Source organism: Accipiter gentilis, chromosome 22 (assembly GCF_929443795.1).
Source record: "Accipiter gentilis chromosome 22, bAccGen1.1, whole genome shotgun sequence".
NCBI classification, from domain to species: Eukaryota; Metazoa; Chordata; class Aves; order Accipitriformes; family Accipitridae; genus Astur; species Astur gentilis.
Genome location: NC_064901.1, coordinates 7,809,153 through 7,826,224, shown reverse-complemented (window position 1 = coordinate 7,826,224; position 17,072 = coordinate 7,809,153). Strand labels below are relative to the sequence as shown.

Sequence of the window (17,072 nt, the reverse complement as noted above, 5' to 3'; positions counted from 1 at the left end):
AAACATAATAGCAATTGAATAATTTTGAATTTGTGTAAGGAAAAGCAAAGGAAGCAAAATTTACTGTTTTTTTTATTTTGCAAGACCTCTCTCTGCCGGTATAAAGAGGGACTGTGTCTAATATGGCCTTCAGCAACTTTATTTTAATTTTCCCCCCCCAAAAGGATTTATTACAACTAAGTTTAAAACTTGAAAATCATTAATTCAGAATACAGCTATCTTGCAAATCTCTATTGCTCACAAGGCAGTGGCCAAGGTAAAAGGCTAAACTGAACTTTAATTGCATTGAGAATCTTGCCAGAGAAATTAAAGGAAAGGATCTTTTTGGTGAGGTTGTCTTTGCCTGTAATTTGTACACTGCACAAAGTGAGGCTGTAGAATTCTCATCTTTCAAGGCTATATGCAAGAATTATCTTCTTTATCTATTGATGTAGCATTTGGTTTTCTTGTAAATACAGAATCTATACCTGGTCACTGTGAAAACTTGTTTTCATTTCTTAGTGTAGATGAGAGAAGTTTCTAAACTGGAGTGAAAACTACTCTATTTGTACTGGGGTAAGAGATGCAATGATTATATGGATGTACCTTATGCTGAATAATTGTCAGAAATCTTTAGAGAGGTCTAATTGGGCAAATTAATATTTTGTTGAGAAGATTAATGGTAGTAAAGTAAAAAGGACTATGTAGTCAGTGATGTAAATGCAGATGGTGAAGAGGAGTTATAGTTCTTTACCACAGTCCTTTATCCTGTAAAATTTTTTTTTCTTGTGGTCTTGAGCTCAGCAATGATCGGATGAGACCATGACAGCTGGCACCAGTACTGCAGCAAGAGCAAATCCTAGCAGTAGTTAGCCTATGCTAGAGAGCATTTAGCTAGAGAGAGGGGAAACCTTAAAAGCATTGGTAAGAAGGTAAATTTGAACATCTGTGAATGTTTAAGTATACTTTTTGCTGAATACACCAAGAGAGCACTTCTGTGTTTTCATGTGCTGACAATATATAGATTTCTACTTTTGTGTTCTCTCTGCCCAATGGAATATTGGTAAGGATCTTACTCTGTATGAAGAGGTTGATAATTCTGCATGTGTTAGTTTAGTATATTTTTTTCAAAGTAGCTTCCAGTGACGTGGAAGTACATGATTCAATCATATAGGAATGGTTATATTGTCAGTTATATCTTCAGAGTTTAAGCTGTTCAGAACTTGCAGTAAAGCAACAAAAAAAATACAGGTCTCTAGAAAATACTTTACAAGTGTAGTAAACTTGAATATTGATTCAAACTTTCTTCCACAGCTGGGCAGGTGGAAGGAAAAGGACAAATGTTAACTTGAGAACAGCTGTTTTGAACTTGGTTATTGCTATGCCAGCTGGAGAGATGGAATCCTGTTTGTTTAATAGCACAGAATAGAAATATTTTTATAAGGAGAAAATGCAGCCCTAAGAAGATGATGGAGCTGTATTACCTGAATCCTTTTCCTGCAGTGTGCCAAGAGTGGCTGTAGCTGTGGTGCGTGCTGTGCTCTGAAAACACTTAGAACCAGGGGGACTTTGACATGCTTGGATGTGCTTTGAGTGCTGCGTTTCTGTCTGTGTAATGCTAGTATTATTTAAGAAAAAAAATGATTCAGCATCGACATGAGATGTATATGCATATGAAAATAATGTCAGAGGACATTAGAGGAATCCTGGAGTTTCCTTCCCTCCTCCCCCTGCCCCCCCCCCCCTTTTTTTTTTAAAGTTGCCTTCTTGGTCCTCCTTGTAATCCCCTGTGCTGATTTATGAGGTGTGGATTATATGGGTAAACCCACAATTTATTAAAATTTAATTTTTTTAAATTATTGTAACTCATGCATCTGGATTAAACTTCACTTGGCATGAGAAGTATCTGGTGCTGGTAATACTGATTAACAGTTTCATGTGGTAGCATCCAGGTGTGTGCAAATTATTTCATCTCTTGGGGATTTAAAACATTGTAAATGCAGGAAGAGATGATCTGGACTGTGCTGTGCCTGTCTTAAAAGATCCCTTGGTAGCTGCCATAATGCTTTTCCAAGATAATTAAACCTTGAGTAAAGGATTATTATTAGTATTCTAGGGATGCTTACATACTGCAAATGCAGGGATAGTTGGGAGAAACAAAAGTCAAAACCTTATTTTACTGGGCCAATGCTTTATAAGCTGCTACTTTTAGGCAGTATGAACTCTTTTTACCCAACATATTGAATTGCTTGATGAAGAAAAAAACCTACCTTAGGCTATCTTCAGTGAGGTTCTGCCAGTTATTTAAAGATTTTCCAAAAGACCTTTCTCCTATAATCCTGTAGAAAGCACCACGCTTACAGGAGCACTTTTGCTTTCATTAACATGAGTTGTAGAAACTGGAGAATCTGTTAACTATTTTTCTGTTTGAAGACAACAGTTTTATTGAGCCATATCCACCAACAAAAGCAGTGCATCTTGGAAGCAGGCATCTTTCTTAGTTTTTAGGGAGGTTTTTTGAGAAACTGTCAGGTTTATTGTATTAGCTTGAAACAAAGAAAATTTTGTAATTTGGAGTAGCAGCTGAATTTGCAAAGTCCTTTGAGGTAATAGAGGGATATTTTTCTCCAGTGTGCATGTATTTATTCTTCATTTGAGGAAATTTAGTACACTTGTAGATACGTTCCTGCTGACTCCTAGGAATAAGTGGCCTGTGGTGAAGATCTGACTATGCCCAGGAGGTCATGAAGTCAATCTACTTAATTTAGATCATCCTAAATCTTCAGTCCCTTTAGGCTGAAAAAGAAACTGAGTTGTAAGATTATTGTAGTTAGTCAGTGGATAGTCACAATCCTTGTTGGGGCAAAAACCCTCAAAAAGTTGAGGGAAAGGATGTCAGTCAGGTTTAAAACACTATGTAGGTTTTTCTGCAAATATTTACTTTCATTGGAGAAGGAATTAGGTGGCACAGCCCTTAGATGATGTTTTGATGGGTTCGATTAGCTGCTGACACAGATAAAGGGACGGAGTCATGAATCTTTCTAATCTGTTAAAATATGCATTTTGTACAAGAACAAAGAAGCTCTAATACTGTTGTTGATGTCTTTGAAATCTAACATAAAAGTGGGTCTTTTCAATCTTTTTGAAATTACAGCTTTCATATAGTAGGCAAGAAGTAGAATAATTTGTCAGAGTAACTCCTGAACTTTTTTGTAATAGCTTTCACAAGATGTTAGAAAGAAAGAAATGTTTTAAAAAAATCTATATTAAATAATCCATGTAATTACATATGCTTTGCTCTGTTTAATAAAAAAGTACATTGAATGACTGAAGCCAAATTTGGTTGTTTTTTGTAGTAAAAACTTATTTTTCAAAGTACATAGTAGATCATGTATGGTAATGCATTTTTTACTTCTCAGTTGTAAAATTTAAGATGCGTTTGGCTTATATTAGGTAAATTTAACACTTTAAATTGTTCAGCTGTTAAGGGTATCTGCAGGGTTCAATATCAACAGCTTAAAGAGAAGAATTAAAAAAAGAAGGGAACCCCCACAGAAAAACAAACCCCAAACTCAAATTATTATGTATGTTATGAAAAGGGTCAGTCTTGCTTCTCAGGTGTCTAAGCTTCTGTTACTTTCTTTATCTTAATTGAAATTCAGTTTTATTTAGAAGTAGTGGCCTGAATACCTAGGTTTTTAATCCAGGTGCATTTCTGTTTTAAAACAAACAAACAGATTGTGATGCCACAGAATATACTTCTTGTTTAGAAATCTTTTCCAAGGGTAGAGATGCTGTATACTTGCATTAAAAGCCTTGTTACGCTCTTCTTCTAACCAGAAACTTGATAGCTATCACTGAGCCTTTATCTTTCTCTCCATCTTTCCCATCAAAACTGTGATAACAAAATGGCTTAATATTTGATATCAAATTACAAAAGCATCATCCAAACAATGAAGCACAGATTTTGAAACACAAACAGTGAAAGTCTGATTTGGCATTGTTGGAAAAGCTCCCATTGCTGCCTTAACCCTTCAAACAAGCCCTTGAACATACTTGCTTGCAATTTTGCAAAATGTTGACTACAGTTAGCTTTTTATATTAGAGAAGCTCAACATTTAGCACTTTAAAGGGCTTGCTCTTTATTACTTAGTTTGCAGAACTTGGTAATTAGTAGTGTGTCTTACCATCTGTAGGAAAAATAGTTTTATTTCTACAAAATGTGTATGTATGTCTATAAAAAGCATATAGAAATGAATCTTATAAGTCTAGACTACGTAGTTGAAATAATTTTTATTTAAAGTTTATTGCCTAATGTACCATGTGTAGTTGAATAAACCCATTTTTTAGCTTTCTTTTGTGTAAATGCATTTGATTAAAATGTTATGCCTGCTTAATTGGCTTCAGAGACTTGCATTTCAGTATTATCAAAATGTCTGAAAAAGTTTATTCTGGCCACTTAAATGAAAGATAAAAATATGTTTTTTATGTTTTTCACATTCCTTGTAGTTGCTAGTATAATTTAAACAGCATTATTTTGAATAGATGTACAAACATTGCTTGTTTTTTCTAACAATAAAATTTGATACCTTTAAAAAAAAGTTAAAATATTATTTCTGCATAAATGTACATGGAGTAGAGAGAACATTGCTTATAATTTTTGTTAATATAAAGTCTGTGGTCTACATTATACGTAAGAAAATGTGCAAGTGAGGATTCTGTGTTGAAAATCAAGATTTTTGTGAAGACATCTGGCTCAACTTATAGAGACATTGTTATATTTCATGCTTCAATTGCAATTTATAGAGCAAGGAAAAGGACACTGATAACATGTCTAAAATCAAGACCATGTTTTTATTTCTATAGGCAGTTTTGAAATTTTGCTCAACTAATAATTCATAAAGGAAGACAGACATTTTGACAAACACTTTTTTTTTTGATTCCTTACACAGACAAAAGAAGTTGGTTTACTTGATGCAGACATATATGGACCTTCAATTCCAAAGATGATGAACTTAAAAGGAAACCCAGAATTAACAACAAGTAAGTGGAAGTGATTTTTTTTCTGTCATCTTTGTACAGGGATGAGCATGGACCACTCATTGGTGCTTTGTGGTATGGCACAGAAGGGATACAAACAGAGGATGAAGACTTAGTATATATATATTTTTTTAAACTTTTTGTTTTTAATAATGAGGTTGCTTTCAAAGCTAGCTTGTACAACTAGGAGCATATTCAGGGTCTTCTTTCTTTCTATGTTGGTCCACAGACTGTGGGAGTTTCATGGATTATTACTGGAGGCACTGGAAAGGGTAGCTAGGAAAGGAAGGTTATTGTCAGTAGTTTTAAACTTGCCATACAGGATCCCACTACAGAAGACCTCCAAATTAAAAAACAAAAAAACACTAGTCTAGGAAAAAAAAAAAGAAGGGTCATTACAGTAGCTTGTATAAGATGTCATTGAATTGATTGTGTTTGATCTCTCTTTCTTCAGTCAAACATGCCAGGCCACTTGATTAATTTTTATTTGAAGTTGTGTGTTTAGGAATGCAGTGGTGGTGACTTTACTACTAGAAGGTAAAGACAGTAGAGAAAACTACTAATTTTCCTTTTGGTAGGAAGGATTCTGGTGTGGGGGAAAGCAAATTCAGGTAGGAGAGTTTGGAGAGAAATAAGGAAGACCTAAGGTAGAAAGGTTGCATCAAGTCTGTTTACCTTTCAGAAATTTAACTTCCACTCGGGCCAACCAAGTGTGAAACTGAAGAATGGCTTTATCCTGATACCCTCCCTGTTCATGGGATGCTTGAGTGTAAGCGAGTGTGCTTTTTTGGGGGTGGTAGGGACACTGAGGTGATAGGATTTGTTTAATGGTTTGTTTTGCCTGTCCTGTGATAAAGTGCATATAACTATACAAGCTGAAAGCATGTAATCACAGACAAAACCAGTCTCACACTGCAACACTTGGCCTACACATTGAGAAGTACTAGGATCCTACTGAAGAAAGTACAAGCTGGCAATACTTGTTGACAGGGAGGGATCAAGAGCATGTACCAGTTCAAATACGACATAAAAGGGCTTGAGTGAAATAATCAACTGTAAATACCCATTAACGTTTGTGGGCAGTAATTGCTGGGTAAAATGGAATTTAAATATTCCTTCCGCTTCCTTTCATGCCATGATTTTATTTATCATAGAATCATAGAATAGTTTGGGTTGGAAGGGACCCCTAAAGGTCACCTAGCCCATGCATAAATATACAAAAAAAAGGTCACCTGCAATGAGCAGGGGCATCTTCAACTAGACCAGGTTGCTCAGAGCCCCGTCCAACCTGATCTTGAATGTTTCCAGGGATGGGGCATCTGCCACCTCTCTGGGCAACCTGTTCCAGTGTTTCACCACCCTCAGTGTAAAAGATTTCTTCCTTATATCTAGCCTGAATCGACCCTCTTCCAGTTTAAAACCATTACTCCTTGTCCTATCGCAACAGGCCCTGCTAAAAAGTCTGTACCCATCTTTCTTATAAGCCCCCTTTAAGTACCGAAAGGCCCCAATAAGGTCTCCCCGGCGCCTTCTCTTCTCCAGGCTGAACAAACCAAACTCTCTCAGCCTTTCCTCAGAGGAGACGTGTTCCATCCCTCTACATCTACTGTGCTGTAGTTGTAGAATGTCCATTTGTAACTGAAATTAATTTGTGCACTTGTGTGGGTGTTGTGGTGGTGGTTGTTCTGTATGTTCTCACTTGGTTTAAAGCATGCAGAATGAAACAGCGCCAATACCTTTAAGGGGTGGCTGTTGAGCCTCTGAAAAATTTCTAAGTGGCAAACTTAGGATTTCTTATATAATTAAAATTCTGTCTCCTTATGCTTATACCCTCTACTCTGGATAAAGTAATGTATTTTCATATATGGATGCACTGCATGTGCTTATACAGGCAACTGTCGAGTACTCTCGACATTTAAGTACATAGCTTACAAATACAGACTTTATTTAGATTAATTTCTAAGAGAGAAAGTGAGTACTTGGTTTTATTTATTGCCCTTCTGTTTTATTTTTTGAAGTCAAAGGATAATTCTGTTATGTAATAAATAAATAACTGAACCCTTTCATGTATCATCAGTAGAGTTTGACTTCCTGATACAGATTGAAGTATTCTCACATCTCTTGTATTTTGGACCCTGTTGAGGGTGTATGTCATACAGGCTGTGTTTTCCCATAACAGTTTTTTTGCTATGAATTTTGCATTTGAAGTTCATTATGCAATATGAACACAAAAGGGACTATGTTGTGGTGTTCTTCATATCTCTTCTCTTTTCCTTTTTGTGTGATGTTGACTTTTTCCTTTCCAAAGGAGATTGGGTAAAAATTTGATTCTCCTTTTTTCTTTTTTCTCACTGTCTGAAAAATTGATTAGATAACTTCGAACTTCTTATACATTTTGCTGTGTATTTTATCAATTCATACCAAATTTAAATCCATGTCATTCATGAGCCACAAATAAGAAGCAAGTTGTCCAGTCTATTTCATATAGTCATAAAAATTAGCTTGCAAGGAATGCAGGAACTTAGGATTGTATTCAGTCAGATATTGGGGCAGCTCAATTTTGTTTGTATATAAGTTTCAGTGACTGTAGGTATTTTGGGTATACAGCTGAGAATTCACTGTAAGTTTTTGTCTTAACACGTTTTGAGTGTTGTTAAAAATATGGAATTCAATGTAATAGAAATTGGAGGATTTTCCTCAATTGAAATGGCTGCTGTTGACTTGTAAGCACTACATTTTGATCTCTAAAATGTATTCTTTCTACTTGTGTGGAATGTACAAGCAAATATTATTAGGATTTAAGAAGATACCTTATTTTTTAACTGACAGAAAATAGATTTGTGTATTTCAAAAGCTTGGCACATTACACAAGTCTGCTGAGAAACTCGTGTAGTAATTCAGTATGAATGATAACAGGATAGAATTTGTATTCAGGAATTCTGTTCACTTCTCTGTGCACTTTTAACTCGAGTTGATGAAGCTGTAGAGTAACAACAATGAAACTGTTGGCAAAGTAGCTGATATTAAGATGATTTCATTGTGAAAATAGGAATTTGGAAGGCCAAGGAAGCTTTAGTTGTGAACTTGAAGGATTCCTTTAATGAGTGACAGATAAGATAAGCTTGCAAGGAAGCGGTCCATCAAAGGTGTATGTATGTGGTGTGGATATATAGGTTTATATATACAGGTATAGAAGTAAAAATATGTGTGACGCTTGTATTTTGGTATAATGAGGTTTAGTGTTATTTTTTGATTTCTTGCTACATTTTCAAGAGTAAAACATAAACTCTGAACAAATATTGTTTTGTACAGTAATTGAGCAAACCGAGGCAGTTCTGTGTTAGAGATGTGCATTAACAAGCAATACATAACAATAAGTCAATTAAAAACATTTTTTAATAGCATAACAATAAAAAACTATGTTTAAAGTCTTCAGTGTGAGGCCTGGATTTGAAAATGAATCTGTAGAATCATCCTAGGAGGTTCTGAGCACTCTTGCACTCTTTGATTTCTCTTTCTTTTCTCGCACGTAGCAGTTGAAAAGGGATTAGGGATGCCTGGTACCATACAGAATAAATCTGTGCAGCAATTATTAATTCTGAATAGAAATTATTATAGTTATGCTATAATTTAAGTTTTCAAAATTAATTAGGAGTTCTTAGTGAGGAGAGAGTCTGTATAAATGGAAGATACTCTATTAATTTAATTTTGCAAACTGTAGTACATTGGAAAGTCTGCTAACATTTAATGGGGTGTCATTCAAAATACTTTAAATGGTCAGGGAAATATTGTTTAATAAGTTCAAACCTGAATTTAATTAGTTAATGGAGGATTATCTAACTATGGAATAAATATTAACATCAACTACAATATATACACAGGGCAACACTTATAACACAAGTTAACAAAAGAATTACTTCTATTATTTCCCCAAATAATTTACTATAAAAGCCATTTTCTGGCTTAGTGAACTGCATAATTTCATTGTTTTCTTTTTTTTTTTAAATTCTACCATTGAAACTAGTTGGTGGAAAGTAAAAGCTATTATATAATATATATATAATCATATATATTTTCATCAATATATAACTAAAAAGATACTACCATTTTACCAGATAAAGATAACTTTTCTTCACTTAATTTAAATGATTGTGAAGTTTTTGGTGGGCTTTTTTTCTTTGACAGTTGAGTGCTCTCTTAATATTTCAAATCTTTGTTGCCATTTTATGATATCCTCAGTGTCTTTTTTATTTCTTAATAAAATAGTAAATTCAGAAGATCACTAGTGGGTATCTGGCACCAAAATCTGAAATAAAAAGTAATTTCTGAGAGAATGCTAGCAGTAGTTGTGGCTGGCCCCATTGAGTCTAATAATATTGCAGGAGCTATGGAAATTAAATTACTGATAAAATTCTAAAGTCAGAAATGGACACTTGCACTTTTTTACTGGGACACACTTACATGTCTATTATTCTTTAGACTGTGATAGCAGAATTTTGTAACAGAAAGTGATAATTTAAAATAGAATCTGTTGTGACTGCTTAAAGATGTCTTCTAGAAGTAGCCATATCGAGGGATTATGGTGCATCCACTTGAAGGTTATAAATAGAAAATTTGGAGTAAACTAGTTAAATAGAGAAAATGTTACATAGGTAGAGTAGTTATTGAGGTAACCATGAAGAAGTTTCTTGATCTTACATAAGAGTTTAGTTTTAAAGATACAGCTTGTTTTCTCAAAGTTGTCTTTATCACGCTTTACCAGTGGAACTGCATCACGATTAATTTAAATAAAAAATAAATTTGATTCTTTCAAAAAAGTCGTATTGGCTACTGCCATTACCTCTTGACTTGTGAACAAGTGATTCTGAGATTGTGCATAGTCTGATGATACGCTTTACAATTCTGTTTTGAAAGAAGTCTGAACTGAAACCCTGTGTTTCACTTTTTATGATGTCTTATCCCAGTTTATTTGGATGGCTGAGGTAGAGTAGTCCCATATACCTTGCATGTTACAACATTCTCAATTATTATTTTGTCACTAGTGGTTTATATTTTGGAGGCTCTTTCATATGTGATGAGGTAGTTGAAAATGAGAAGAATACTCAAGTGTTACATATTTTTTTTTCTGGACATTGACTATTGCCCTCAAGCCTGTAACAATTAACCTCAAACTGGATTAATTCAGCTATTGTTGAGTTCACCTGTGGAAAAAATTGATGACCTTTACTTGGAAGGGAAAGGAGGTGGAAGATACCCAACTCTGCGAGGAATTATTTATAGCCATGCAGTTGTTAGCTGCTGTTTAAAAAATAAAAAACTTCCAGATGGTTAATTTATTAAAATTTTATTCTTTGTTATACATAAATTCATACTTAAAATTACCAAAAAAGTAAGGCAAAAAAGTATAAAATGAGAAATGTAATGTAGTAATTAAAGCCTCTTACTGAGAGCAATCTTTTTTGGATAAGTGGCAAATCAAATTTTACTAAATGCAATTGCAATATAAATTACTGAAACACTGTAGCCTGAAAAAATACATTTCAAGTACTTTACAGCGGAAGTGTATTACTCTTCATGCTAATCCTGCAGTGCTGTAATTATAAATGTTTTGCTATGGATTATGGCTAGCAAATATTCATTATATTATAAAGTTTACTCTTAGAGATAAAAGTGGTTTGTCTGGTTCAACTTTTATACAAATTGGAATTAAATTGCAAAATGGTTTTATTATAGTAACATGATAGTTACATATTTCATTGTACATACATAAACAAAAGAAATTATTCATCTTTTTGTTTGTCCACTGAACACATTTACCTTTTTGCTTATTTCAGAGGAATAAATGTTTCCATCCCTCTTCTCTGCTAGAAGTAAAATTAAGGAATTGTAAACAATTCTGAATTTTGTCAATATTTTTACCTTTCAATTTAATTTTCGTGTGTTTTTCTCTGTGGGTTTCTTGCTGTATTTTTACTTTTTCCTTCCCCTTCTCTACAGTATAATGGAGTGGCTTTTCAGAATAAAGAAATGAAGTGGAATACATCTAAAATAGAAAAAATATATTTTAATCCTTTCCCTGTAGTGACCAGAGGTTTAAAGTGACAGTAAGAGTTTGAAAGCTAGCATCTCTTTCCTTTGCTTTAGTTGATGGTCACAATCTTGTAAAGTATATAGAACTTCATTTTACAAGTTATGAAGTTACAATAAAATCACAGAGGGATGTATGATGGGATTCATGTGAAATGCAAAAGGGAGTATTTAATATACACAGAAACACTTTGAGTGGACAATCAACAAGTTGACTGTAGTTCATCTGTGTCATCAGTGTCCAGGTGCTCTTTTTTTTTTTTTTTTTTTGAAATTACACATAATCCTTTGAACAGTGTTTTCTTCCATGTTTTTTCACCTACATCTCTTTTTTGGGTCTTGATTACAATATTGAACCTAACAAGGCTGAATTGACTCAAATGTATTGAGTTCCATAGTTTTGCTTTGAAAGCAATGAAAATCCTTAGTTAACTGGAATGTTTTTTTAAGTTAGATCTTGAATTGAAGGTAATGCATAGGGAATGTCTGCTCCTCAGGTTCCTGTTTCTCCCTGCTCTGCTTTACTGTTGTCTGTCAGTTGTTATGTGACTGACCTGGGCAGTCCCCCTCTCATAGAACCAAGTCAGTGCTTCAGATAACATGAGCCTTGCCAGAGGTTTTGCGTGTCAGGACAGAAGCCTTGAACTGGATGTTGTATTGGTCTATTTCATTCCCACCCAAATTAGTCTAATAAAGCTTTTGATCCACTATAAATAAAGTTTTTTTGGTTCCATGGGGGTCTGAGGGCTTTTCAAAATGCAGGTTATTTTAATGATTGTAAGGAAGACGTTTGTGATGGAAGGTAATGGCAAGATACTTAAAACTAGTCCTGTGTTACTATTCTAAACCTAACAAGTCAGCAATGCTTTAAAATGTGACAAAGATATGACGAGGTCACTGTGCTGTTCACTTGTGCTGGACTTGCTTTTGAAGTATAGTCTTCCAGCAAGCAATTAGTTCTTTTGCTTTTAGGTAGGACTGATGAAGTCATATCTGCAAAACAGTTCCATTAATGAAAAAGCTTTTACAGAGCTTTGTTTCCTCTGCAGTCTATCAGGAGGAAAAAAAAGTGGAAAACCTAATCAGGTAACGGGATTGGTAGACTGACTGAATATGAGAAGCAAATCTTTTGGGGAAAAGCTGCATTTCGTTATGCATTTGTTTCTTAAAGTTGAACTGTGAGCACTGAATAATGCTCTTTGAGTCTCATTGCTAGTTTGCTGTGGTTTAAGTTATTTGTGATGTGTTCATGGTTAGATAACATTGTTAGTGCAGGGTGTAATGGAAAATCACAGCCTTCCTTGTGTGGAGCTCTTCAAGCTTAAAATACGAATTGCAGTATTTCTGGGGCAATCCTGCAAATAAACTTATAACAGGGTGTGAAATCAAGCTTGAAGTTTCAATTAGTCTGTCACTTGCCATAGAATATTCTGGGCTTCTGGCGTAAGCAGTTAAAACAATGATTTAAAATTTGTGACTGACAAACCTCCTTTTGGTGACAGCATCCTTTCCTCTGACGTAGGTTGGTATCTCTGTGTTTTATTGTGGGATATCCTGGGGCCCTGTTGCTATTTGTCCCTCTCCCCTCTACTGCATTTCTTTTCCCTTTGCTGCCCTGTCAGTGGAACTCACTTGCCTTTGCTTAGGAAACTAGTACTGCTTTAAACACGCTGGAGTATGGTGCCTGCATCTAGCAGCCCCTTCAGAAGGTGTGGCTCTCCCCTATGTCCTCTGTTAAATCTGCTAACCCTGTACAAGTCTCAGCACCCTAAGGCATCCAGAGTGGCAGGAGACATCTATATTTATACAAGTAAAACCCAACCTTTTTGCTATTCTTCCTGTCCTATGTCTCCTTCCCTCCTTCCCGGACCTCTCCTGGATCCCCCCATTACAGAACATTGAACTTGGGAGGTGACTTCCAAAATAAAGAGCAAGTAAGTTCCTTACACTCTTACATAGTGACAGCCAATGAGAATTACTGTTTACTGTGATTAACAGAAGGTGCTGTATAAGTTGGAGTCCCGACTTGCATTGTGATAGAGTGTTCTGTAGTCTCTTGCAGCATGAAATTCTACACAATTAAAAACCAGATGACGCAAAAATTTTTGAGATTTTACAAGTGACCATGCTGCAAATCTGTTTCAGGTTGCCTGTATGTATGGCACATTAATTGAGTTTGTCTCAGATAATCTTGTTTAACGTGCTGGAATCCACAGACTATTCTGCACTGTCTCTCTGACTAGCATGGTGACTGTTTTGTTGTGCTATACATCTGTGTTTCAGTCAGTGAGATGCCACTGAGATGTGAGGAGGTGGAAAATAGCAATTTGTCATGAAAACCTCTGCCAATGATGAGCTGTGCAAACAGAAGCAGAAACTTTAGCTTTTGTATAAACTATGAAGAAGTATCAACTTGCTCAAATTTTGATAAATGTATGCAGGGGAATTACAGTATGGGTTTTATTTAAATAGCACACTATGAAAGGTGAAGGAATACTTAAACTTATGTGCTATTCAGAAACACACTTTTAAAGCTGCTGCTTTAATGCTTAAATGTGAGATGGTAAAATGTTATTCAGAGACCGAGGTTTTACAGACAACATGTAGTGTAACTTTCTACAGCTTTTTCTGTTGTACACTGTGCCTCAGTTTGCTTTTTAAAATTTTAATTCTTTCAGACATATTTGGGAATTTTAAGGGAAAATATGTAACTTCATCAATGCACCTAAACTGTTTAGATCTCCTAGCTGTTTATCAGTTGTGCATTACATGCTTTCCAACTTTGGAGATGCTGTAAGTGGAGCCAAGGCTCTGTTAGAGCATCAAACCTTGGGGGAACACAGCATAGGTCTTCAAATCCACAGGATTCTTGAATAATATAGAGCAAGTTTCACAGTCCAGGTCTTGATTTCCTCATCTGTAACATGAGATAATACTTCCCCACCTCAGAAGCATGTTGTTAGGTAAAAATGTTCATTTTGGGTGCATGGGTGTCATGGAAATGGGGCTCATATAAAAATTAAGAATCGGGAAACAGACACATTCAGAGCATAGCCCAGAGCTTGCAGTGGCATCTGTGCTGGCAAACACTTCTGCATTGGTAGTGTCTTTGGAAACACTTGGAAATCTGCATGCGAAGGTCAGTAGGATGTTTTTAACTGGAAAATCATACAATTGTTCTACTTTTTGATAGATTTAGCTATTGATGTCCCATCTTAGAACAACTTAACATTGCCACTTTCCTGCTTGATCACCAAAGTCCAGTTAGGACAGACAGGTGACTTCCACTATTAAGATTTATTGAAGACAAACATTAAAATAATTAGTTGTAATTCTAGGAAATCTCTGATCTTCCATTATATTGACAAGTTCCAAAAATAGCTGAGTACAATAGGAAATCTTTAACAAGGAGAAAAATCTGAGCTTCTAGTGTTCTCATCTCATGTTTGGGTATTTTTTTTGCCTTTGAAATGGTAAAAAACCCCAGCATACCCCTTATCTGAGAAACTTGAAAACTCTGAGCAACTCCTCTGCATTAGTGCTCACTCAGTCAGTGAGCTGAAAAGGGATTATGCAACACCCTAGCAAATCTACTATACTCATATTTAAAAATTACAAGCTACCTTTGCTTTTCTTAAACAGCATGATGCCTCCTAAGGTGGTGTAGTGTAACATCACAATCTCCTGGAATAATGATCTTTACTTACTTGATGAGATAAGACTAAATGTAAGCCTTTGCTTGCTATAATGTATCAGTCAGCAGACCTCTTCTGAAAACTAACCCAAGAACTGAAATTGTCTCTTTGTGGCTTAACCCCAATGGGCAACTGAGCACCACACAGCTGCTCACTCACTCCCCCCCTATGAAATGGGGAGGGAATCAGAAGTGTAAAAGTGCAAAACCCTCATGGGTTGAGATAAAGACAGTTTAATTAGGTAAAGCAAAAGCCGCACATGCAAGCAAAGCCAAACACGGAATCCATTCACCACTTCCCGTGGGCAGGCAGGTGTTGAGCCATCTCCAGGAAAGCAGGGCTCCGTCACGCGTAACGGTCACTTGGGAAGACAAACGCCGTCACTCCGAACATCCCCCTGCTCCCTTCTTCTTCCTCCTTGCTTGAGCATGATGTCACATGGTCTGGAATACCCCTTGGGTCAGCCGGGGTCAGCTGTCCCGGCTGTGTCCCCCCCCAACTCCTTGTGCACCCCCAGCCTGCTCGCTGGTGGGGTGGGGTGAGGAGCAGAAAAGCCCTTGGCTACCGGTAAGCACTGCTCAGCAACAACGAAAACATCCCTGTGTTATTGTCACTGCGTTCACCACAAATACAAAACATAGCACCATGCAAGCTACTATGAAGAAATTGAACCCTTTCCCAGCCAGAACCCTATACATAGCTCTCTACATACTTTCTGTGCTGCACTAACCTATGGCCACCATTGAATGGGCTGTTAGGCTTTCTAGAGAAAGAGAATGGAGTAACTCACCTTGCCAGGACAGTCTGCAAGGCTTGATTTTTCTGGAGGGGAAAAAGTAAAAAAAAAAAAAATAAAAAAATTACAAAATGCAGAAGATCCATACTAATGACTTCAACATCGTTCCTCCCCGTGTGAGTAGCAATCCAGCCTTCAGACCAGCCCTAGAACTCTTTTAATCAGCAATCTGCTGTAATGCTGTCATGAATTTGCATGTGCCTGCCTTTTCCAGCGCCTTACTTGTATTCTACTAGAAAAGACATTTGACTGACACGTTATTGGTGTTCAGTTGATCTTATTGATCTGATTTTGTATGTTCAGAGAAAACACAGCACCCTTTTATTTAGGGTCCTCAAGCTTACTGAGAAGTTGTAAGCAGGGATATTTTGTTGATGTCTTAGTGTAGGTGGCATAGTATTTCTGTGTGTTGCGATTTTAAGAAATCTGTTTTGTTGTGTTTTGGATTTTTGGAGTTGTATGGTAGGCATCTGATAACAGAGAAGAAAGTGTTAACTGTACTCTGAAAGCAATGGAAGTTAAGAGATGTTACTGAGATCTCATTAAGCTAAATCTTCTTTACATGTTATGTTTTATAAAATCTTCATGAGACCCAGGGCGAAGGAGGAGGAATGCCTGTTGCTTTTGATGAGACAAGGGTGATTACCAGAGCCCACTGAAGCACTTTAGATTTGAGATAGTCTTAAGAATGCTTTTTAGCAGTAGGCAAACAGTGGGGTGCTCTGCAGTATTTTGTATTGCTTTGAGAATATGCAGAACATTATAGCCAGAACATACAGCAGGTTGTGAATTGTTGTTGTGCATTGTATAAATTTGATTAAATCTTGCTGCTCGGAGCAGTTTATAGTCCTTGTTGTTAACCAAAGAAAATAAGATTCAGTTTTCATAAAATGAAACTCTACTGTTGAGAAATAAACAGCGCACATGTTTTAACAACAGAGAGGCCCCTTTGGCTACTCTCTAGGTCAGCGTATGTGTACTCACAGCAACTTTTCTATTTTACCCACTGAGGTGGAGAGGGAGATCTCTGAAGGTGCATCAGTTCTGTAAGATTAGTATGTCTTCCTGGGCTCTATACAGAAGAAACTGTCCATGCAGGTAGTGGATGTTGAGAAGTTAGCCTCTGGATATTTGACCGACATACTGTAGAGCACTTGGATTGGACTGAGAAGTGGCATAGTATTTTGGTGAACTTCCTCATGCATCTTTTCCATTCTTCTTACCTTCCAGTTCGTGGTCCTCATGTGCTGAGCAGTCAAGGATTGGCCTCACCTTTTTGTTTTCTTTTGTTGTTTTTTTTCTCCTTAAAATTGTTACTATTTCATGGTAAAAATGAAGCAGACTGTGAATCTGCAGTGATACATGCTGTTGCAGATACTTTTTTTTTCCTGTTTCTTTTTTTAAAACCCTCTCATAGGTAAATATGTAGTCATTTTTCTCAAGACTTCTAACAGTATTATAACTTGTAGTGGTAC

The 17,072-nt window shown here is 36.1% G+C and overlaps 1 protein-coding gene across 2 annotated transcripts in view; it reads left to right on the top strand.

Annotated features, from left to right (window-relative positions):
- Positions 1-17,072, top strand: part of NUBPL (NUBP iron-sulfur cluster assembly factor, mitochondrial) — an 86,522-nt gene that overhangs the window by 12,987 nt on the left and 56,463 nt on the right. For both annotated transcript variants that reach the window (XM_049825507.1, XM_049825506.1), the window contains exon 4: positions 4,932-5,022. In XM_049825507.1, coding sequence (XP_049681464.1) covers positions 4,932-5,022 — 91 coding nt within the window. The remainder of the gene's footprint in view (positions 1-4,931; positions 5,023-17,072) is intronic.